The sequence below is a fragment of the Chiroxiphia lanceolata genome, chromosome 5 (assembly GCF_009829145.1).
Source record: "Chiroxiphia lanceolata isolate bChiLan1 chromosome 5, bChiLan1.pri, whole genome shotgun sequence".
Lineage (NCBI taxonomy): Eukaryota > Metazoa > Chordata > Aves > Passeriformes > Pipridae > Chiroxiphia > Chiroxiphia lanceolata.
The window spans coordinates 48,547,436-48,570,619 of NC_045641.1; the positions used below are offsets into that span (position 1 = coordinate 48,547,436).

The following is a 23,184-nucleotide window of genomic DNA, read 5'->3' on the forward strand; positions in this document are numbered from 1 at the left end:
AATCCACAGCTTATGGCCCAAGGCTTCAGTAACTCTAGCTACTCATGCTAAGCAAGCAAAGCTAAGCAAACAGCATTCTAAATCACACAATACTGTAACTCTGACTCATTCTATTTAAAACTTATATAAGCTAAACAACTAATGTGTCTAAACACTTGATCATCGGTTGCTGCCTTAAATAAGTTCCCTGTAAAAGCCACATTTTTTTCATGCTGTAATAGGAGTATCATACAAGATGATGATGTTTGTACCTAAGCCAAAATACACAGTAGTTTACATATGAAATAAGTGAAACTATCTAGAAACTGAATTTCCTAAAGATGAGGAAAAAGATCTTCAAAGAGGCCCAACCTGCAGAAAATGAAAGTTGCTGTTGAAACACTAATGAAGCAACAAGTTTCAAGGCTGTGCCAGGACACCTGATACCCTCGAGCATTCTTATCTATGGATGAAGGGGGTTTTTTGCCATCAGTTACTGATTCACTCATTCCAGGGAAGGGCTGCTCTCCAGTTTTGTTTGAATGCCGATCCTCTAATCAGCTGGAGAAAAGGAGTCACTTACATAAGCCAAAGGAAGGGAAATGCTTCTGCAATACAGCTCACATGAATAGCTAGGACTGAGCGCTGCTTGGCTCCTGAAGTCCTGCTTCTGCATGTTCTCACCCCGTTTCTTTAGAGCTGTTTTGACTGGGAGGAGTGGGAATTTGGGAGGCTTTCCTCTTCTGACTGGTCTTCCTTTTTCAAGGCAGTTGGTGAAGGAAAGTGGAAGGCATGACTCCCTCCTCAGACAAAGATCTCAACCGGCTAGATAACCCCAGCTTTGTGGTGAGTCTGCTTTCTGAAGGGTAATTCTTGCATAAACAGGTGCAAGCCCTGTGAAAGGAGGAGAAGGGGAAAACTGGGGGCTTGGGCTGGCTGCAAGGATTCTGATGTGTGATAAAGTCTGTCTTGGCCCTTGTCGACAAGAATCTGACGAATGATTTCCTCAGTACAGCTGCCTGCTGCTGCTGCAGCCTCAGAGTACTTTCTACTCTCTGGCACCCTTTTAACTTCTTTTCTCTCTATTATTTCTAAAATGATAATGCAGATAAATGGCAGCGTGAGTGTATCTGTTAAAAAGCAAGTGATCTTGTGGCTCCTTGTGGCCGTGTTCCTGTGTACAGCATTTTATGTGTTAATTAGTAAAATTACAATAGAAATTTAGCCTAGTAAGGAATGTGTTTCTTTGTCTTCTGAACCTATTTCCAGTAGGATGAATTTTCAGAAAGGTGGGTGAAAAAGGGGTTTAAGAGTCAGTGGGAGAGGGCACCCTGTGGAGATACAACAGGGAAATAAAATCTGTAAATAGTATGCCAATCCAGGGGTGTGTGGTGCACTGGGAATGCTGCTGGCTATAACAGCCACAGGGCAAGAGCCTGGGGCACAGTATCTCACAGCAGGGATCATCTCCATTAGAAACTAAAAAAGGTGCTTATTTTTCTGTCAGCAGGTGTGAAGGAGTGGGGTCCTGCAACCGTCTTGCTACCTTGGTACAAACCACTTGTCTGGGGAGGCTTTTAACCTCCCAGGATATAAGTCCCACATTTCTTAGATAGCTCTGGCTGAGCTCGCTGTGAGCAGTGGAGGTGGGGGTGCTGTGCCAGTTGTGGGCAGAGGCTCAGGGAAGTGCTCAGAGCCAGAGGTTTTCTTTCATTATTTTTAACAGGGTCTCTGTTTCTACTTGCTTTGCCATAATACATATCAGACTTGTGACTTCTTCTGGTTTGAATCACCCCAAAGAAGGTAGAAGACAAAGGTCTTTTACCTGGAGTTCAAGCAGTTCAGTTTCTGACTGCCCTCCTGATGCACTTATTTAAGATGTGGTTGAGGACCCTGATGCTGTGCCTGGAGCCTGAGGCACATGGAAGGTGTCCTGGTCCCCTGGATTCATGGGAGCAGCTGGGCTTCAACAGTGGTTTTCTTTCCCTGCTCCACACTACTCCTGTCTTGTCCTCCTGCCAGCATCTCAGCATTACAGGCTGCCTGAAGCTGGAAGGGACCTCTGGAAGTCACCTTCTCCAAACCCCCTGCTCAAGCAGGGTCACCCAGAGCCAGCTGCCCAGGACTGTGTCTAGATGGTTTTTTAATATCTCTAAGGATGGTGGATCCACAACCTCTCTAGGCAACCTATGCAGTGCTTGGTCACCCTCACAGTGAAAAGGTGTTTTCTGATGTTAAGATGGGACCTCCTGCATTTCAGTTTGAGTCCATTGCCTCTAGTCCTGTCTCATCCTGTTATCTCCACTCCATCCTTCCCCTGCTGAGCCTTGCTTGCTCACTCCTCTCCAGCTCCTGGGGAGGGTCAGGCCCTCATGTGATGATCATGCAGCTTTGTTGCTGGCACAGGCTCTGCCTGGCTGGAATATGCCTCCTAGTTAACTCAGGGAAAACTGCAATGAGAAGAAAGGAGCTTACCGCTGTCTGCCTAGCTTAGCATTCATCTACCCATGGTGTTATTCAGGAGTAGTTGTCCCCAAATAACTCCATGCATGGGCAGTCTTAAGCACCTTGCTGCACATTTGTTAATCCATGGCTCAGGCTCTCTTGTTCTAAAATGAAATGTCTCCACAGGGAGTTATTAAGAAATGCCTTTTGCTCTTGCAGTTCATGCCTGAGTTCAGTTGGAATTAACCCTGCCTTCACCTGTCTCTTTTTAAGTATCTGTAATGTTCCCAGTTTGCCTAGGCTGGATAAATACCCCATGTTTATTAAAGAAGCATCTCTGCCCTAGGTATCTCATAGCAGAGTCTCAGGCTTTAAGTCCATTAAGGTAGTTTATCTGAATGGGACTATGGTAGAAACAGCTAGATCTGGGTGCCTCTGGGGAGGGATCTTGAACAAAGAAATTCCTTGGCAAAATGCGTCTTTATAAAAGTTAACTGCAAGACATCCAGCTCCCTGGGGAGCCCTGGGCTTCTGGCTGCTCTGGGTGGGGAGAGATCTGAGACCTCCTGGGGAACAATTTCAGTTGGCTGCTTTGGAATGGACACTGGGATTTCCCATCCACTGGTGTCCCTGTGTTTTACCCAGTTCCTCTGCGGGAGTGAGGTTTTCTAGTAAGAAAAAAGGCAGGTGAGTTTACTGAGGCAGAACACTGGTAAGGATTGGAAAGAGAAGACCAAGGAAATTAAATATAAAACATGGTTTTACTCAGTAATTAGTGGCAGCCAGGTGTTTTAGCATATTTTGTCAAAAATGCTGTTTGAGTGAAATTGCCACGAGGGACAGAGACCAGAGGACAGTGCAGCTTTTACTGATGAACCCACTGCACACTCTCCCTTGCTTCTGGTTGCAGTTTCTTCATCCTTATCCAGACTTTAATGATACTAACACACTTTGTCCAGATGTCCCTTTGAGGCTGAGACACCCTTTAATGTTTCTTCAGGCCGAGACATGCACGTGAATATGAAAATGTTCTATCAGTGTTTTATACCTCAGTTTTAATTTTCCCTCCTTATTCTTTTTTTTTATATCCTAGCACTAATGAAAGCTACACAGGAGGTGTTCCTGCCAGACATGGAGTGTGGCTGCAAGAGAGGTGGCTGCTGGGTGCCTGCAGGGCACAGGGTGCCTGTGGCTAACAAAGGGTCTCTCCTGTTGTCCAGGTTGAAGATGGAAGCCACTACTGCTCCTCACCAGATTGCGCTGCCCAGGGCCCAGAGGAAGGTGGGGGCACAGGCCATGATGGGACCAAGCTTGCCTACACTGTCACAGATGTGCCTCCCTGGTATCTGTGCATCCTGCTGGGCATTCAGGTGTGATGGGGAAGCAGGTGGAGGCTGGGGATGGGTGGAAGTTTCATGGCTATTCAGCCAGTTAATGGGGGTAAAACCTGAATTTGTGAGTGCTTGACCTTCACTGGGCATGACTGGAGCTCTGGGGCTGGATCTTGTTGAACTCAAGTCCTTCCCACTACATCCTGAGCACTGACTGTTATCCTTGTGCCCACAGCTACATTGCACCCTTTGAAGTGCAAATGGTAAGGCAGAGTCCAGAGGCGGGGGTCAAATATTTAATAAGAACAGGTTGTGTACCTCAGCTGAAGGTAAACTGTGCAAGGGCTTCTGAACTCTGCCTTCCCACGGCAACAAAAACTAAGCAGAAGTGCACACACTGCTTTGGCTGGTGTCCATGCCCAGGGGTGTTAAACCACACAATGCCACCAATGCCATGCTGGGTATGGAGCCTTGGGGAAGAGAGACCTCAGAATGATTAGGGTAATGATGGACCGTGCTTGGAGCTTGATGGGAGTTTTGTACTTTTTTTCCTTAAATGGTTGTCTCAAATTTAGAGTGCTATCAACCCAAGGTTTTCTGAGCAAGGCAGCATCATAATTTTAATAAAACATGCCGCCAATGAACACAGTGAGTTTCTGAGTGCCACCACTTCCACCACTGTGCTCCAAGGTGAGAGCTCACAACCAGGGTTAATAATTAAAGCAAAATAAGTTTGAAAAATTATTTTCATATTTAGTCATTAGCTAAAGGTCGTTGTAGAAATATGTTTGTGACTCTTCTGGCAAATACAATGCCCAATTCTTCCATTCTTTGGCATCCATTTTTTATGGTTATCCATAACTGCACTGTGTGAGAAAAGCTACTGATGGTAAAGAATTTGTAGTTCCAATGTGCCAACTGTTTATGTTATCATTTGTGATGTGAATGAGACAGACTTAAATATTTGCATTTACTTTGCCTGATTGCTCTCTCCCTCTACCTTGGGATGTCCCCATCTTTCTGGAAGAGCAGCCCTGACAGCTTTGTCTGCAGGTGCTGCAGATAAGCTGGTTGTGTTTGACAGTGGTCTGACAGGGGAGTCCAGAGCACTACAAAGGTCTTTGGGCATGAAAAGTAGGAGAAATTTGAGTGGATACATTGCAATTCTTGTAGGCACTTTGGAACAGCCCCTAACAGAGAACTAAGGCTGCTAAAACAAAAGAGAGAATGGGTAATACTAGTACCACCCAAACACAAATCTGTGAGTTGTTTTCAGATTTCCCTCAACAACACGGTAATAATATAGAGCCAGTTCTGTGTCCTTCTTCACCCAGTCTTTCTCTGTGGCTTCTAGCACTTCCTGACAGCCATGGGAGGTCTTGTAGCTATCCCGCTGATCCTCTCCAAAGAGCTTTGCCTCCAGCACGACCTACTCACCCAGAGCCACTTGATCAGCACCATCTTCTTTGTCTCAGGAATTTGCACCCTGCTGCAAGTCCTCTTTGGAGTCAGGTAGGCCAAATGCAAGAACTGGGACAGGTGAGCAATTACTGTGTGTTGAGCAGTTACTGTGTGCTTGGCCACCACCCTGCTGTAGAGTTTATCTATCAGTGAGAGTCATTTGCTACCCTTGGGCAATCAGGGCACATGCCAAAGCACCCTGAAATTACTGTACGTGAGAGCTTTGCAGGGCTACCTCGCTGTTCTGACTTTTGCATCTCCAGATACTTCATACACCTTTTCCTGGGCTCATAAGGAATCTGTCCTCAAAACAATAAAGCATTGCAACATTCAGTAAAAAGTATCTGCTTGCTCCTTACCCCAAGGATCCTTCTGCTAGAGTGTCCATAGGAAACTCTAGGGGAGGGGATAATTAGGAGAAATTGAATTGCATCTGCTGCTGCTTAGGGACTCAGGGAGGAGCTCTGCAGCGTGTCTTGTTATGCAGTGCCACTTGCCATGCTCAAGGATTCGTGGCACAATCTGAATGTAAGCAAGGTAAATCCTCTTTGCAGATGAGCTGTTTAAGAGACAGTAGAGAGATGAGCATGGAGTTGCCATTCAGTACCCAGAAAATGAAGCACTTAATGAGAGACATTTCCTTTCCAGAAAGACCCTGTATCTTTGCTGACCTTGCAAAATTTCTTCTATTCCCCTTGTCGTAACTCTGGGCTGCCTCTCTCTTTCCACAGACTGTTTTTAACTCCAGTAGGGAGGGAATCTGTGTTTCTCACTTCAAAGGCAAAAAGTACACATTCTTTGGCTTCTGAATGTGAGGGACCTGGTTAAAACTTCTGCCTTCAAATCACTGGTTAACCGCCAGCTCCACGAAATATTTTTACTCCTCCTGTTTTTTTCACCACTGAAACTTTTCCATCTCTCTATGTCTAAAGAAGTGGCTGTAGACAAACTCTTCCTGGAGGGTGCTCCCCTTCGCTTACATTGCTACAGGATTAGTGGAAGAATTTAACTGGTTCTTCAGCTAAATTCAGGCTGGGGTGCATAACTGTAGCTGTGACTGCTAGTGTAATTCAGGCTGGAGTTCTCTCTCCAAATTCCTCTGTGAATATCTGAGAGCTGTGACGTCCTCTGCTCGCTGTAAGCTGAGGATGAAAGAGTATCAGGGAGCCTCTCCCATGGCTGAATAGCTAAATGAGGAACAATAGATCAAATGAAGTGGTAGGGAGTTGTTCCTATAGGATAAACTTGAATGGTTTTGCTGTGCTGAGGGTGCAGTTTTGCCTTATTTCCTACCAGAAAGGTGAGACAGCCTGCTGTGTGGCCAGAGGCAAACCAAACCTGAGCAGACAGTTGGAAGCAGATAATTTTTTCTCCTTTTACTCTTTTCTGAAATTCTGTAATAGTTGATGACCATAATTCACCAACAAGACAGCCAGAAAAGTGGTAAATAATGAGTTCTGAGGGATGCTTTTCTCTGCAAAAGTTCTGTGCCACCCTCCGAGGCCCTGAGGAGCCCTCGGCTAAGTGCTTTGCACACTTCCTGGTGTCCATATTTAAGATTAATTCAGAGGAGAAGAAACATGTAGATGATCTATTAATGTGGCATGGAGAAGAGGGACTGGACCATTCCTCTTACAGAGGCTGGCCTGGTTGATGTGGCCAAGTGGCAGCTCAGGGGTGGGTGACAACTGCAGCCTGTAACTAGGCTGTGAGAGAAGCTGGGGAGCAGAAACCACTTTGGCTAAAAGACAATGTTGGCACATGAACAAACAGATGGGAACTGGGCATGAAGTTGAGGAGGTTCCCATCAAGAGTGAGTGCAGTTCAGAAGCAGCCCTCCAGGAGCAATAGCCGAGGGGAAAGCTGACCCACTGCAACCTGCAGCTCGGTCATGTTACACAGCATGAAAAAGCAGCAACAAGTCTCAGTCGCTGGAGACACCATCCAAGAGGCTCCTGAGAGGAGACACAGGTCATTTGCCGTGATGTTGAGCCCTGGTTAGTAAATGATATCAAGTAGTCATTATCAGAATGTAATATTTCCTTCACTAATTCTGCAGCTTTCCTCTTGCAAACCCCACTGGAAAGAGTTCAGTGTGCCCATAAGCATCGCCTTGGCACCCCATTTTGCTCCAAGCCCACACATACACAGCACTGGCTGTGAAATAGCTCAAGGACCAACACAGCAGAAGCTATAAATCTATTGTTAATTTAAGTCATGGCAGTGGGCCCTCTCTGTTTCTTTTTGTTTGGTTTGGGTTTTTTTTGCCTTGCCCAGCAAAGCTGTTTGAAGGCTGCAACATATTTGGCCAAATACCATAAGTAGGTGACTTCACAGATAACTGATACTCAAATATAACTCACCGTCCAAGCTTCGACAGTGCTTCAGTTGTGCATGGCAATTGCAGTGGTAAAATATCTGTTTTAGGTGACAGAGACATGATGCTGTTACAGCTATGCCATCTCTTGTTTTCAGGTGCTTTCCAAAGAATGGTGGAAATGCCTCTGTTTCAGGGAAATCTGTGACCTGCAAAAGCACTCACACAGCTTGTTGCCCCATTGGGTTTCTGAGCAGGTGCCATGAGAGATCCTGGGACAAGGAGAGGTTGCTTTGGGGGCTTCTCCCAGGGATACTTCCTAAAGGGAAGGAAGCAGAGGCACCTCAGAAATTTCTCTTGCTATTTCAGGGCTGCTATGCCAGTCCTCAGGCAGCTTTGGGTTTTTCAAGCACACTAGAGGAATGGCTAAGACAACTTGCACTGCAGTGGGGACTTAAAGCATGTGGGGTTTAGAGGAGCCAGTCAGGCCTTTTAGGTCTGTGTCTCCATTGCTTCATGTGTGGAAAGAGAAGAGGCTGGTGTAGCTCATAGGAGCATCACTCTGCTTTATAAAGCTCTGCACAAAACCAGTGCTGAGCTCCTCTGGAGCTACAAGCTCCTTGCTAGCCTGAGGGCTTCCCGGAGAGGCGTTACTGTAAGCCAGAAAACACAAGGCATGGGGGGAGAGACAAGGTCTCACCCACTCAGTGCCCCTAGACCGTTCCTTGCAGGTTTCCTTTCTAGTGTCAGTGGAAACATGGCAGAGGAATTGGCTTTAAAACCTGGTGTACTAAAAGCCAAGTCACATTTTCTACTGCCCTCAGACTGAGGATGATTGCAACATGGGGAGTAGCCAGTGCATGTCCTTGTGTTTATGAACTGGTTGTGAAGAAAACTGAGGCAGCCGAAGGGGATGGAGGGAACAACTAGATATTGGCAAGATTTGGACCAAGGTCGATGCTGAGCTTTTGTTCAGAGTCTTGGCATCTTTCTTCCTTAGTCTTCTCCCCTCCTCCAGATTTTTCCTTTCGTTGTTGTTCTAATCTGTGCAGGTCTGTGGTCTCATCAGCCCTTAGGAGGACTATTTTTCCTTAATGCAGGTAGCAGCATTTGACTGTAGCACCAATTTGCCCCTCCACTCCTGGTGTTTGAACCTCAGCTCTTCCCCCACATTGTTTCCCTTGCATGCAATGGGCTGCAATTCCCATCCATGGTCACTGATGGAGACCTACCAGAACCATTCAAAAGATACTGTCAGAGGTGATGGGCAAACTGATTTTTAAATTTATTTTGCTTTCCTTTCTCTGACCCCTATGGAGCTGAGTTTCTAGCATCCTCACTTGTTATCTTTTCCCTCTGCTCTCCTTCAAGGTTGCCTATTATTCAAGGAGGGACTTTTGCATTCCTGACCCCCACCTTGGCAATGCTGTCTCTCCCCAGTTGGAAGTGCCCTGCCTGGACACAGAATGCCACCTTGGTGAATGCTTCTTCACCAGAATTCACTGAAGTCTGGCAGATGCGGATGCGAGAGGTATATTGCATTTTCAGTGGTACCTGCTCTGTATTAGGACTCTTTGCTTTCAGAAAAGTGCTTGACCATGTCATGGCCATCACTGCTGGAGAAACTTCCAATGCTGGAGAAACTATTCCTAATGGACCTTGGCCTTCTCCCTGTTGCAGCTTCCTAAGCATTTATTCTCTGTCAAAAAAGCAGGTGCTTCACTCCTGCTGAACAGGAGACATACAGACCTCCTCATGTGATTTATGGTCCCTGCAAAGTCTCCACTGGTCCAGCCAGATCTCTTCTCCATGAAGCATGGCTAGCCTTGAGGGAGGGAAAATGTTTCCAAGAAAAGGACCCTGTCTAAGCACAGGAAACCTAGCAAAAAAAAAAACCAAGGCAAAACCTACTGTAAATATTAAGGGAAAGGGCATCTTAGGTAGTCAGAAAGGAAGAGGAAAGGTCAGGGATCTCACTGCCTCATTCTCCATCAATTGTCTTATTAGAGCAAGTGGCTAAATTTGCCTATGTCGATCCGTTTGTTGGTGTGCTTTGCAAACCACTTGGGAAGCATTAAGAGCTCACCAAGGATTTGCTGTGCAGCACAGGCTGCTCTCTTTGCTGATACACATAAATCTATCACAAGGACACTGCTGATTTTTCCTCTCAGGCTGAGTGGTTCACCCAGACCCTGTGTTTCTCTTCCCTTTGGAGCTGGGGGAGGGAAGGTGCTCAGCACTACAGAGAGCCCAGCTTGGATTTATCACCAAATCTGAGAAGGCAGAGAGCAGCCCCACCCCTGAGTCCCCTGCCTGAAGCTGACGCTGAAGTGAGCAGCATTTCAGAATGTAATTGCTGGCTCCTTAGCAGTGATTGTCAAACACAGGGCAGTTCAGGGTGATAAATATGTTCCCGGAGAGAAACTGATACTCAGAAAAAACAGAGGCTGTAATGACTCACCTGCCCCACCAGTGTGCTGAAGTGATTCAAGTTCTTCCCAGAAGGGAGATAGTAGAGATCACAGCCTTGCTCCTGTTTTCAGGGCAAGAGGTTTTCCCCTGCTTTGGGGGGAGCAGGAAGGAGAGTGCAGGGCAGCTGATGCATGCTTGGGTGGACCAAGAGAACAGCGAGGAGGTGATCTTTGGAACAAAATTAGCCCTGGTGAGGACTAAATCTATCAGCCAAAGAGAGAGTTGCTGTGCTGCTACTTTGGTGGTCCATCCCCACAGGTAATGTTCAGCCAGGTTTTACTGTTGTCAGTGGGAGACCTCCGTGCCAGTCTGTGACTGGAGATTGAGCCTGGCTCTCACACTGGATTTGCACTGACTTGTGAAGGAAAGGGTCTTCCAAGCTCTGTTTCCTTTCTCCATTTTTCCAGGTGCAAGGAGCTATCATTGTAGCTTCCTGCTTTCAAATCTTCGTTGGATTTTCTGGCCTGATCGGATTTCTGATGAGGTTCATCGGCCCCCTGACAATTGCTCCCACCATCACTTTGGTTGCGCTACCTCTCTTTGAGTCTGCTGGGAATGAGGCTGGGCAGCACTGGGGCATAGCATTCATGTAAGTCTCTCTCTTTTCTGGGAAAACTGAGCATACGCAAATCACTTGCCTCTAGTATGAAACCAAGTGTCACAGTCTGTAGCAGTTTCCCTGGGTATGAGGTTTATTTGTCACTGACATGTGACAAGGCAGATGCGTGATATAGTCATTCTCCCACCCCTCAGTAGGTTAAAGCCCTCAGCAACAAAGCAAAACCCAAAAATGGGCTTAAAAACCTGATTTTTGTGAAAATGCAAAGTTCATAGGTCAGTAGAGAAACAAGTCTCTCCAGTGTGTGGGCAGTCTCTGTCGCAGTTGGCTATGCACACCCATCATTTAAGTTAAAAAGACATTCCTAGAATGACAAAGTTGAGCACTCAGAGTCAGGTATTCTACATAAAGCTGGTGCTTTATGTATTGTTTTCACACGAGGAGGAGGAGTTGTTCTCTCTAGAAGGCCTGGGGGGCTTTGGAAATGTCACATACAGCTTTGCAGTAGTGAGTGCTCTTTCAGGGGCATTTGCGTGCATGCCCTTCTGCATGAGTGTACAGTGTGCTGGGTGGTGGAATTTCCTTGGTATTTGAGAAATGAATTAAAAAAGTAGAAATGCAACTGCATGGTTGCCCTGCAGACTTGCCACCTTCAGATCCCTAATGTAGACTTCAGGTTGGGATAGAATGCAAGAGGAGGAGGTTGTTAACCTCTCTATGGGCTCCATCATTTACTGGTGTTTTCAGAGCTGACTTGGAGACTCAGGACCTGGGCTTGAGTGTAGCCCTGGGAAGGCAGCATGTTGTTGTAGGACATGCTTCAGTCCATTCTCTCTCTCTCGATCTCTTCTGCTCCCTGCACCTCCCCTCCCAGACCCCAAAAGCCACCTCTCTTCTCCACCCCCATTTCCTCACCTAGCTAGTCTCTTCCACCAACACCCCATAGGACTCCAAATCCTGCTTGAAACTCAGCTCTCTTTCCACCATTGTTTTTCCCATCACATCTCTGGCTTGTTGTCCCGTTCTCCAGCTCTGGTGATTTGTCCTAATCCTTTTGCTTAACCAGTTTGAATTTTCCTCTTCAAACTGTATATTCTTGTCTGAACTATCCCCTTTCTCTGTCTCTCTTCTCCAGACACTAGCTCCTAACCTCAGAGTCATGCTTGACCTCTTTGCCCAACAGTGCCGCTCATTAATGGGGTCCCAGTCCTCCAGCCTTTGTCCCTGCTCTCAACCCAAGTCACCCATTCCATCCTGTTAGTTTCTGTCCCAACTTCTACCCATAATCCCAGTGCTTTCTTTCCTGACTCAGATACCTTAGCCCCACCCTGATCACTGCGCTCTGAACTGTCCCAGTTGTGTCCTCTTTTGCTGCCTTCTCCGTGCTCCATAGGTGTCATTCGGGAAAGAGGGAAAGTGGCGATGGAGGTGGAAGACGTGACTCATGTAGTCTCAGCCCTGCTGTTCAGCCCCACCACATCCCAGAGCTTCCCCACTGTTGCCTCAAAAAACTTCTTGGTGTTCTTGGTAAGACTGTGGTGACTTACTCCCTGGTAATGGTGCACACACAGTTCATCAACAGGCAAGGCCTGGACATAGTCAGAAGGCTCAGAGTCTTTATGGTCTGCAAATGCTAAAGCCTGAGATGTTTCTGCTGACTGCCTGGGACTTGGAGTGAATGATCGTCGTTGCAGACTAAGCGCACCTGAGAAGATTTTTGTGAGAAACAGTAATATCCTTTGCCCCAAAGAAGTTCTACTAAATCTCAAATTTCTGCTCCAGGTCATAAGTAAATCCTGCTACTGGTCAAGGCAAAATGACCTTTTCAATGCAGGCTATATACTATGTCTATTTACTGAATATCACTCTTAGAAATAGGTTTGGTATATATTTTTCAAAAAATATTTGGCCTGAGGCAGACATTTTCCATGGAAATTTTCATCCCAAATAGGTAAAGTTAGCTAGAGTTATAAGCAGCTGAAAATAGCGTTTGTTAATGGAATGTGTCAGGCAACCTGAATAATAAGCAGCGACACCTCCCTGAGACAGATGAGGGTTCTGTAGTGATTCATAAGGCTGCTGAGCACCTTTGTTCATGCAAATGCACAAAGTGTGCACTCACACAGTCTGTCTGGGCTCTGGTCTACTCTCTCTGGTCTGTAGCACTAGAAACCACAAGTGGCTCTGCAGGCACCATATGCAGCCTCACAGTCCCACCATGTTTTTTTCTTTCAAAACAGGGACTGGCACAGCCAAGCCAAATCGTCTTCTTTTACTATGCGCCACTTAAGATCCTTTTGCCACTTGCAGAGCAGCATAGGTAAACCTGAAATCAGGAAATCAATAAATCCCGTATTTTTAGTATATCTGAATTACACAGAGGTTCAGGCCCTGCCTGGACCTTGCAAGTCTCTCAGGTCTTTTGTTCACTTTGGTGTCATTTTTAAGCTTTCTGCAACTGTGTCATACTCACTGATGCATTACCTGGTATGTCAGTCTTGAAACAATAGGGGGAAAAGAGATTTTTGCAAATGTGCAAGATCTATCAGTAGAGTATGACAGAAAGCTTGTTCCACCACTGGCTTGCTGGAGTGGGGAGCCACCCTCTGGTGCTGAAAGCCTGGAGTCCTGGGTCCTTGGGTAGCAGGTCTTCATTTAATGTGGGGACAGGTGGGCAGCTGGGTACCCACTTTGTTCATGGTCTTGTTTTCCCTTCTCCTAGGACTATTTTTTTCATAGTTCTATTCTCTCAGTACCTGAAAGATGTCCCTGTGCTGCTGCCGTCTTACCAGAAAGGCAAGAAGTGCCACTTCTCTCCAGTCTACCTCTTTCAGATCTTTCCGGTATGTTGGGGTTCCTGGAGACACTGGATGATTGTGAGAGTGACTGGCCTCACCTGCTGCGGGCTGCCGCAGCTCTTTCCACAGGTGCCCAGATGAGTTACTTCTTCCCATCCAAGCCTACGTGGCGAGGGGCAGGGGGAGAAAGGTCCCCATGTCCCTGACCCTGGGGAGGGAGAGAAAGAAGGAGGAGGGGCCACCAGAAGCCCCAGCTGTCTCTTTGCCTCCATTCCCTGTGCAGGGGAAAGAGTCATGCAGGGAGACAGCGACAGCTTGTCCCCCACAACCATGCTGGAGATGCAGCCATACCCTAACCAGACCCCACTGCTGCATTTGGGGACAGGTGCTGCTGGGGCTCTCCCTGAGCTGGCTGCTCTGCTATGTGCTGACAGTGACCAACGTCCTCCCTGTGGACCCCACTGCCTACGGACACCTGGCTCGCACGGACACTCGTGGGGATGTTTTGTCACAGGCTCCCTGGTTTCGGCTGCCTTACCCAGGTACCACTGCCCCCCCCCCCCCTTCCCCATCCTGCCTGCTCCTGCTTGCACCTCCACTTATGACTAGCAGGGGGAGACGAAATGGCAAAAATCAGGCAAACACCCGCAAACACTCCTGCTGCTCTTCCTCCCTAGATTTCAGGTCAAATGTGCCCCCCACACCTGAACTGAGCTCTTTACTTGCAGGCCAGTGGGGAATGCCAACAGTCAGCCTGGCTGGGATATTTGGCATCTTAGCCGGGGTGATTTCCTCCATGCTGGAGTCCGTGGGAGATTACTATGCCTGTGCCCGCCTCTCCGGGGCCCCACCGCCGCCGAAGCACGCCATCAGCCGCGGGATTGGGGTGGAAGGCGTCGGCTGCCTTCTGGCTGGGGCCTGGGGCACAGGGAATGGCACCACATCCTACAGCGAGAATGTGGGGGCCCTAGGCATCACCAAGGTGAGCCTCACTGCAGCGGGGTGGCTGGGGTGGCTCCTGGAGGGTTCCCCTGCAGGTGTATGTACAAAAGACTGGTGCACATGGGTATGCGCTGGAGCTGGAATGTGATCTTAGCCCACGTCCTGAAAGGCACACTGGAAAATTGTGCCCTGGCCCATTGGCGACCACCTCAGCAGCACTATGAATAATTTAACAGAGGTGGCCAGTCCCTCTCTTTCTCTGCTTATGGTCTGCATGTGGCGTTAGTGCACTCACTCATGGCACCTGGCTTAGGTAAGGGTAAAGAGAGCATGTTACATTTGAGCTGACCTGGAAACTTTCTGAGAACTGACTTTATCAAATACTGTCTGTCTGTCTCTCTCTGACTTCCTAAATATATTTATAAAGAGGAAAAGGGAAGGGAAAGAAGGGGAGGTGGAAGGGGAAGGGAAATAGTAAGAAAAGAAAGAAGGAGAAAGAAAATATTTAATAGGGCTTCAAATTCCAGAATTTTTATAAACCAAGGATGGCAGTCGTGTGAAAGGTAGACTATTTCTTTGGGATTATAAAATGTGATGGCAAAGGTTTGTGTTTTTTACCTCTCTATAAAGTTTTATGAATCCCTTGAATATATTAATTGCTCTTATAAGGTAAACAAATTTCCAGAGATAAGCTGGACAATCAGATCATAGATTTTCACCAAGCTCTGCAGCCAGAGGACAGGTACATTCAGCAGCCAACTGAACAATATTTTCAAATCATTGTCAAATAAGCAATGCCATGCCAGAAGAGCTGTGATTCAGTAAATAAATGCAGAATTTAACTTACAGCTTCCACTCTATAATATTGCTTATTTCACTGGATTTTATAGACCTCACTCACAATAACTATTTTTCACAGACTGAAGTGGTAGTGTTTGACTGAGGTGGCTGCCTCCGGCACCAAGGATGTCTGGATGTCTGCATGGAGTCCAGTTTAGCCTGTCAGGACATGTACCTTGTCACTAGGAAGTCTGTGCATACTGATCATATACCTGAGCCAATTCTTTCCTGACATGTGGTTTGCTGCATATATTGTATGTACGGGATGCTGCCCAGATTCATAGTTACCAGATTATAGGACATGTTCTCACCATGTACGCTAAGTCCTTCAGGTGGACATGCCATCCTCACTGATTCAGGAGAGATATTTCCCTTAGATCCCACCTCTGCTTACTCTGTCCACTCTTAAGAGAGCTGAAAATACAGTGTCATCTCAGTCAACTTTAAATCAGTGTAAACACTCTGGCTGGGACAGATGGGGATGCTGAGAGCACAAGGCAGATTTAATTTGTTTTTTTATGTGGGAAACACATTTTTCCATAACATATGGAAGCAAAAGGGACTTGTTTCCTCTGCTTAAACAGAGATGTCGAGGACCACCTGAGAAATCTTTGGACATCTCAGATACCCGCAGGGGCTGTCAGATAAGGCAAGGAGAACCTGCTGGAGGCTGCCGAGATGCAACATCTTACATGGCACCAGACACCAATCAAGCCCAGTTTGCCACTACTGAGCTCTCATTTCCAAGAAAAGAAGAGAGGGATTTTAAAGAGAGGTAAAGGCCTCAGAGTCACCATATACTGTAGGGAACTCTGCAGTTTCTTCAACCTTAAGAAAGAGAACTGATATTCTTGTTTTCCTGACACTGAAACAAATTCTGAACTAGAAGCTTTAGCAGCATATGCTCACAGTTGTGGTATCACTGGTTTAAGTCATGTGCCTTTAAGGCCAACTCCATATACAGGGTAATTCAACATTTTAGCAAACTGAGAATCTGCATCTTTGTTCTAATCCTTAAGAACAAATAGATAGGCTTTTATTAAATTAACATTTTGATGGTGATAGTGTCCCAAGGTTTTAAGCCAAAGAATATAAAAAGCCCACCTGAAGGCAATGAATGATTTTATCTTGAAACTCCACATGAAATCTTTTTAATTTCTCTTTCACAATCAAGTAAGACTCAAAATATTTTAAAGTGATATGTATAAGAAATACCTAAAAGAGACACCACTAGTTACTGGGAATGTTTTTGTTCAAAGCATTCACAGCCCTTCCTGTAAATATGATATTCTTCAGACATTTAAAGGGAGGTATTAAGATATTTAATTGAATTATAAAGTGTTTGCAGAGGATTACAGAGTTTTCCTGCCTAAGACACGAATGTTGTGAATTTTAGCATGATTCTTTAAGATGTCCAAGTTTTGGTATGGCAAGGCATATCTTGAATTGAAAGTCTAACAAATATTCCTGCTTTTCTTTTCAGTTTCCATAGATTTAAATGTCTCTTTGAATCCTTTGTTTGGCAGATACTCTTTATCTTTCCTATTTGTATGCTGTAGCAGATCTGAATGAAGGACATGGCTTGGTGATTTCATCCCATCTTTGCTGTAGTGCTCAACCAAGAAAAGGCCATCCTAGCTCTTTCTAGGGGAAAAAAAGTGGTTTTACTGAAGCTAGATGGGTGATGAGAGATAGGGGCAGACCAGGAGACTTTCTCACTTCTTATTTCTTGACCATAGAAAGGATTTATCAGCTCCCAGAGCTCAGGATTGGAGCAACCAGCCAGCTGTGGTCTCCCAAATCTTGGTCTCCAGGGACTGGAGGGATCATTGTGGGACACCTCATTGAAAGCCATTTTTAGATGGTAATCCAAACCCTGGTGGAAGGTGTTTTGTCCAGTGATTGTCTAGTGAATTGACTGGCTGGTTGCAACGCTAGGCTGTATGTATGCCAAGATATTTCTAGGCTGAAGCAAAAGCAAGGCTGTGTGTTGGGATAACTGTGTTCTTAATTTAACCTTTTCATTGTTGTTTTAACAGCAAACTGTTGAAGTCCTGGCAACAGCAGGAAAAAGGATAACACTGAGGAAATAGGTGTGGTGCTCTCAGAGTGCCTTTCGTTATAAATATTTACTGGTGCACAAATACTGATGGTTCCCATTCAGTGTCAGCATCCCAGCTCACCAGCAGTGGTATCCAAACCTTCAACTGAAGGTGCCATTGAGTTTTTGGGCCAGAGCTGCAACCTCTGCCCAACAGGCTGGTGCTGGAGCCTGCCATCCCTCACCTCTCTCTGCTGATTGTGTGTGATTGCCTCCTCTTCCTCTTGCCCCAGGTAGGCAGTCGAATGGTCATCATTGCTGGTGCTTGTGCCATGCTCCTGAGTGGCATCTTCGGGAAAGTCGGGGCGATACTTGCCAGCATACCCAGCCCAGTGATCGGAGGCATGTTCCTCGTGATGTTCGGAGTTATCACGGCAGTGGGGATTTCCAATTTGCAGGTAACAGCTGTGTGAACTCTGTTTCATCCCTAGAGAAAGAGACTTTAGTTTCAAGTCAGATTGACTGTGTCAGATATAACCACACTGCAGCAAATGCAGACATTTGTGTTGACAATTCCTTGGGTAAAGATATGGGGGTGTACCCAGAGGGGCTAAATCGCAGAGGGCTCCCTGGCTGGGGCAGGGCTGTCTGGCACCAGTGACCACAGGATCACAAACGCCCCAGCAGCACCAGGGCCGTGTCCACTTCTGATTGCAGTGTTTGCATCCCACCATGTCTCATGAACACAACAATAATCCACAGTTTTGGATAATTCTGAATGTAATGTATACAATTTCTCTGTGCAGTACACAGATATGAACTCCTCAAGAAACATCTTTATCTTTGGATTTTCTGTATTTTCTGGCCTCTCGATTCCCAACTGGGCAAGCAAAAATAGTGCACTGCTGGAAACAGGTAAGAAATGACATCAGAAGCATTCTCTGTAGCATAACATTGAAGCAAAGTTGATCCAGAGAAACCCTTTAAAATGCAGCTCTTCCTGATAAAACCCTGAAACCTATGCTTTGACTGTGTCCTGTTCCTTTCTGTGAGGGCTGTTTTTGCCTTTTGCTCTGATGCACGCCCCTGGTGTGGAAATCTCTTCTGTTGATCAGTGACTGCACCTTACCATATTCCTCTTGAGCTAAGGATTGCAGAGCACTTCCCTAGAACACTGTCTTGGGGTGGGGCAAGAGAATACTCCAGAGCTGAGTCTTGACCAAGGTCTTGATGAATGAGGCTTTCTTATGTCCTCATACACAATAAAACTTTGTGCTTCCAAAATGCAAGATCAGACTCCTCTACTAAATTCCATCAAGTTCACTTTATTGAAATTTCCAGTTCTCCAACAGTTATCCCTTCACTGTGTCTTGTGTGACCAATGTGTTCATCACAAAGGCTGTAGTGTCTTCTCTTAAAATATACATGGCATGATGGGTGGGCTGTTTAAAGAGCTCAGCCCACAAACCACACACTCTATAGAGGGTCTACCAGATGCTCAGTGCCACTGGGCTTTGCTAGTGCCTATTAGCCCTCTAGGAGAAACATCATACCTGATTAGCTTGTGGTGAAATCCCATGCTAAATATATTCATATTTCTTTGGAAACTGTAGCTCGTGCTCCTGTAGGAAACTGCCAGGTGTTATGTCATGGAGGTGCAGAATGTGTTTGGAGCAGAAGGTGGCTTTTTCTGGGACAGGGCTGTGGTCTGCACTGTTAATAGGCTCTTAGTTTATTTATTAGTCATCTCCTGCCCACTGCATATCAGTCAATAATCATGTAGAATAAAACTGTAGGTCTGAAACTGGCAGTGAGATCTATCTCCCTTTCATTGCCAAATCTTATGCTCTGCTTTGGGATTTGCAAGTCTAGTTCAAGCAAGCATGCAGTTTGCAGCCTCTTGGCATCAGCCATGCTGCTGGTAAAACATGTGTCTCACTACACCACTATCTAAAGCTTTGTTTTTCTGCTAGGAATCATCCAGCTTGACCAGGTGATCCAGGTGCTCCTCACCACTGGCATGTTTGTGGGTGGACTCCTGGGGTTTATCCTTGATAACACCATTCCAGGTAGGATTTGCTGAAGTGTACTACTGGTTTGTGCCTGCACTAGGGTTTGTTTCCTGGTATTTTTTGTCTTTGTGACTACTGTTCTATGGGCAGGAGTTGTGCTAGCAACCATGAAGCACCATGGGACTGTACTCCTCTCAGGGAGGGGTGAATAACAGGAGATGTCGCTGAAATGGTCTCTGGCTTGAAAACAGCAGCATAACAAAAACTAACTAATTTGTCAGGAACAATCCAGGCTGAGGAAAAGATTTATTTGGGAAACATATTTTAGGGAAAATTCCAGCCTAGAGCCATGTTGCTGGTAAAAATGAAAGAGAAAGGCAGTTACAAGAAGCGAAAGGAGCCAACATGTGCCTACTTATGGGAGCTGCTAAAACTGAAGCTGAACTGGAGCCGCAGCAGTGGAAAATCCGATGACCAAAGAGAGGATATAGCACCTGCAGCTGTCCCTCAGAGGGACAAAGAGCCTCGGATTTTCATCAAGCCTGGGGAGGGATGGCATAAGAATAGGGGACGAAACCCTCTTTTCTGCTACAGGAAAAGAGCAGGAATCTGTTAACCAGATTCTTTTACTGTCTCAGGCTTATTGGAAAGCCAGTCTCCCTTTGGGTCATTAATTTTCCCATAGCACTCAACCTTCAGCTCCTCCAGAATTTACAGATGTGCTCACTGCCTTTCCCAAGAGTAAGTCAGCTGTCACAACAGTTATGGGCCCTTAGGAATTCCTTAGCTAGGGTAAACACCTGTGACTGACTAGTAATTGCTAGCTAAATCCACTCTGAAGTATCTGGGCAGTTAACATCCAGCCTTGCTTTCACTTCACTGTATGACTTACTTTGAACAGTACTTGGATCCCCCATGGCAGGTGAAAAATTTGTCTTGGTATACTTGATTCCCATGGAAAGCAGTGGAGAAGACTGCTTATCTGGAAGCCATTGCAGGAAGACATGTATTGTCTGGAAGCTCATTAGTGAATATTTTTAAAGAGCTCTGGAGCTAGAAGGGTTTAAGTACAAGGGATCTGTATGTTGTGCTGGGCCTGCTGGATTCGAGAAGTGGGTGTGAGGCACACAAAGTAGTCCTGTGCTGAAACACCTGCTGTTTTAAACACAACAATCTCATTTTTGCTGTTACAGGAACACAGGAGGAGCGGGGGCTCCTGGCATGGAAGCATAGCCACAAGGGAGGGATGGAGAGCTCTCTGCTCATTTCCAAGGTCTATGATCTTCCATTTGGCATAGGCACCAAATACTGTGCTGTCTCTTGGTTTCGGTATCTCCCTGCTTGCCCCAAAAGACTGTCTGGCAACAAGAGAATGGATGAACTGAAGGCTGCTGGACAAAAAAGCACCGTTAAAGCAAGCTCAGAAAGAGACTCCGAGATCGGCGCGGATACAAGGATATAAGGACCTGGCCTCAGCACAGGTGAACTCATCTCAGAAGCAGAGGTCTGAAAGCCTGTCTGCAGCCCCCGTCATCTGAGCATGAGCTGGCAGCTGTTGAGGGTGGAGAATAATGTCTTCCTCTTCCCAGCTCTGCTCCCTGCACCACTGGTGACCTTGAGGGAGTCATTCTTTTCCTCTCTCCTCCTGCCTGACCACCTCTAGGAAGAACCTAATCCCTCTTCAGGGAACACCAAAGCCCAAGAAATGCCTGAGCAAGTTGTTCTGTTTCCTTCCTTGCACTGAATGTTGGACACCCCAAGGACCAGCTGTTCAGCTGAAGCAGAGGGCTTCCTCTGCCCTCATCTGGCAGCTCATGGAGCTAATGGAGAAGGGGCCTGTAACACTCTCAGGTATCCCTTGGGTTGAGCCTAATCCCTACCACCTTTAAGATCTGTAATGGCAACACTCACCTTTCAGCTTGTGTTTTATACCTCATCCTGGCCAAGGGGAAGGAGCAGGCACCTCTAGGTCATGATTCATCTCATTCCATGTTCCGATAATTTAGTCAGTCAAATGAATGTTATTGTAAGAGAGTTATCTAAGGTTAATGGGATACATTGAATTCTGAACCTGCCTCTCCCTCCTTAGACCACAGAGGGACTCCAGAGACCTTACTTAGATCCTTGGCCTAACCCAGCTTCACTGAAATGTATCCCACTTGGGGTGCTGGGAGCAGTCTCAGGTAAGCCAGTTTCCCACAGGGCACCCTGCCCTACAAAGAAGAAGGAATCCTCATCAAATATCAAGGAGAAAATTCTTCTGTTCACAATCTTATATGTTCCTGTAACTGCTATGTCCTGTGTACCCCCACTGTACCTGTCAGTCAGGTGTGGTGATTGTGTGGTGACAAGCACTTCTCTGGAAAACTCATTTGCAGATTCTTGCTCCTGCTCCCTGTCAGCAGAGACAGCCTTAACCTATATGGTCACATACAATATGACTGCATGTGGTGCTGGTTGCTGGTGATGTGTAATAACATTGTTGCTGTAGCACAACCTTGTGTTTCCTGCACTGAGATTTATACTTCCTTTTTTTTTTTTTTAAATAAATAAAATGTGTGCTGTAATGATATTTCTCAGGGTGGTTTCTATAGTGAGGGAAAGGTAGTATTCAAAGAATCACAGAGTAATTCAGGTTGGCAGGGACCTCTGGAGGTCACCTGGGCCAGCTCTTGCTCAGAGATGGTCCTGCTAGACCAGGTTGCAGAGGACTGTGTCCCGTTGAGCTATGGATAGAGAGCTATAGCCTCTTTGGGCAGCCTCTTCCAGGTCTGACCACCCTCATGGTGTAAAGTGTTTTCCCTTGTGTCTAACTGGAATTCCTAATGCTTTACCTTGTGTCTGTTGCCTCGTGTCCTTTCATGGTTCTTCTCTGAGAAGAGTCTGACCCTATCTTCTCTGTACCCTCAACTGGACAGCTGAAGGCCACAGTATGATGGCCCCTTCAGTCTCTCTTGTCTCAAGACTGAACAAAACTGTGTGGTTTCAATGAAAAGCCTGTTACATTCTTGTTCTTTGGTCCCACACTGCAGCTGTAGTGATAGGTGGCTTGTTTATTGGTAACAGCTATAATGTATTTTTTTGCTTGGAGAGGGAATGAAGCCTGAATAGATCAATTGTGTGAGTGTTAGCATCTTAAAGAAAGAAACATGGTATAAATAGTTTGCTGTTATGGGCAGATTGGAGAGACTCTGTTTGCAATTGTTTTATTGGAATTGCCGTGTCTTTGTTGTATCTTGGGGTTGTTATATCTTTCAGAGAAAAAATGATTTGTACATTGAAGTATATCTGACTCCCCCTCCACCATCACACATTTTAGATATCACTGGTCCCAGGCATCTCAGCTCTGGTACCTTCTTCATCATCCCCAACCTTGACTATATCTCTAAGCTCATTTAGAGCCAGCCTATGCTCCCAGGCTGCTCTCTCTAGCAGGCAAATCGATGGCCTTACTCATCATCTCTCTCAAATTTACCTGTGCTGTAGCACATGTGTGAAAGTGAGTTGAAGGTCTACATCACTGTGTTCCTGTGTCTGTGCTGAAGCTGCCAGGCTGCTGCTGGCCAGACCCACCACGGGCTAGAGGTTTAAATGGGAACAGGACACACAGCTAATGGATGAGGTACAGAAGTCACATAATAGGGTGTGTTCCCCACAAATGAGGAACCCTCAGTAATTTTGCTGTCTCCATGTTAGGTATATGGCTGCAGCCATATCTTTTTGCTTTTCCCCATAAGACATATTAGGATGCTGACAAGTGCCAGAGGCTTGTATTTGCTTTAGCTGTTTAAAAAAAATATCATTGGCACAAGTTGATTATGAAAATCAGTCTAGAATTGGCTTTTTATTCCCCACCCCACAGCTGGAGAACATTGTTGTCTATCTGTTGTGCTGTCACCCTGCACACCCAGCCTGCTGCCATGTCTGTATGTCCCCATCTTGTATTTGGCTTGCAAGCTCCCTAGAGCTGGGCATGACTTTACACAT

The 23,184-nt window shown here is 46.2% G+C and overlaps 1 protein-coding gene across 3 annotated transcripts; it reads left to right on the forward strand.

Moving 5' to 3' along the window:
• The first annotated feature begins 496 nt into the window (after positions 1–496).
• Positions 497–21,749, forward strand: LOC116787708 (solute carrier family 23 member 1-like). Of its 3 annotated transcripts, none has more exons than XM_032689548.1 (13): positions 497–573; positions 750–825; positions 3,645–3,794; positions 5,110–5,267; positions 8,905–9,064; positions 10,413–10,594; positions 13,287–13,407; positions 13,748–13,904; positions 14,091–14,344; positions 17,479–17,643; positions 17,992–18,100; positions 19,159–19,254; positions 20,391–21,749. In XM_032689548.1, the coding sequence occupies exons 2-13, from the start codon at positions 772–774 to the stop codon at positions 20,657–20,659; spliced, it is 1,875 nt and encodes a 624-aa protein (XP_032545439.1). In that variant the 5' UTR covers positions 497–573; positions 750–771; the 3' UTR covers positions 20,660–21,749. The 3 variants fall into 3 exon arrangements, with proteins under 3 accessions (XP_032545439.1, XP_032545440.1, XP_032545441.1); XM_032689549.1 differs by having other exon boundaries at positions 504–825; positions 20,391–20,678; positions 21,287–21,749; XM_032689550.1 differs by lacking the exons at positions 497–573; positions 750–825; positions 3,645–3,794 and adding an exon at positions 3,846–4,445.
• Positions 21,750–23,184: the final 1,435 nt, after the last annotated feature.

Bases quoted from the DNA above. Each gene is read 5' to 3' on its own strand.
- LOC116787708 (XM_032689548.1), top strand. From the start codon at position 772: ATGACTCCCTCCTCAGACAAAGATCTCAACCGGCTAGATAACCCCAGC. The intron at 826-3,644 runs GTGAGTCTGCTT...CCTGTTGTCCAG, and splicing joins TAGATAACCCCAGCTTTGTG to GTTGAAGATGGAAGCCACTA. The intron at 13,408-13,747 runs GTATGTTGGGGT...ATTTGGGGACAG, and splicing joins ACCTCTTTCAGATCTTTCCG to GTGCTGCTGGGGCTCTCCCT.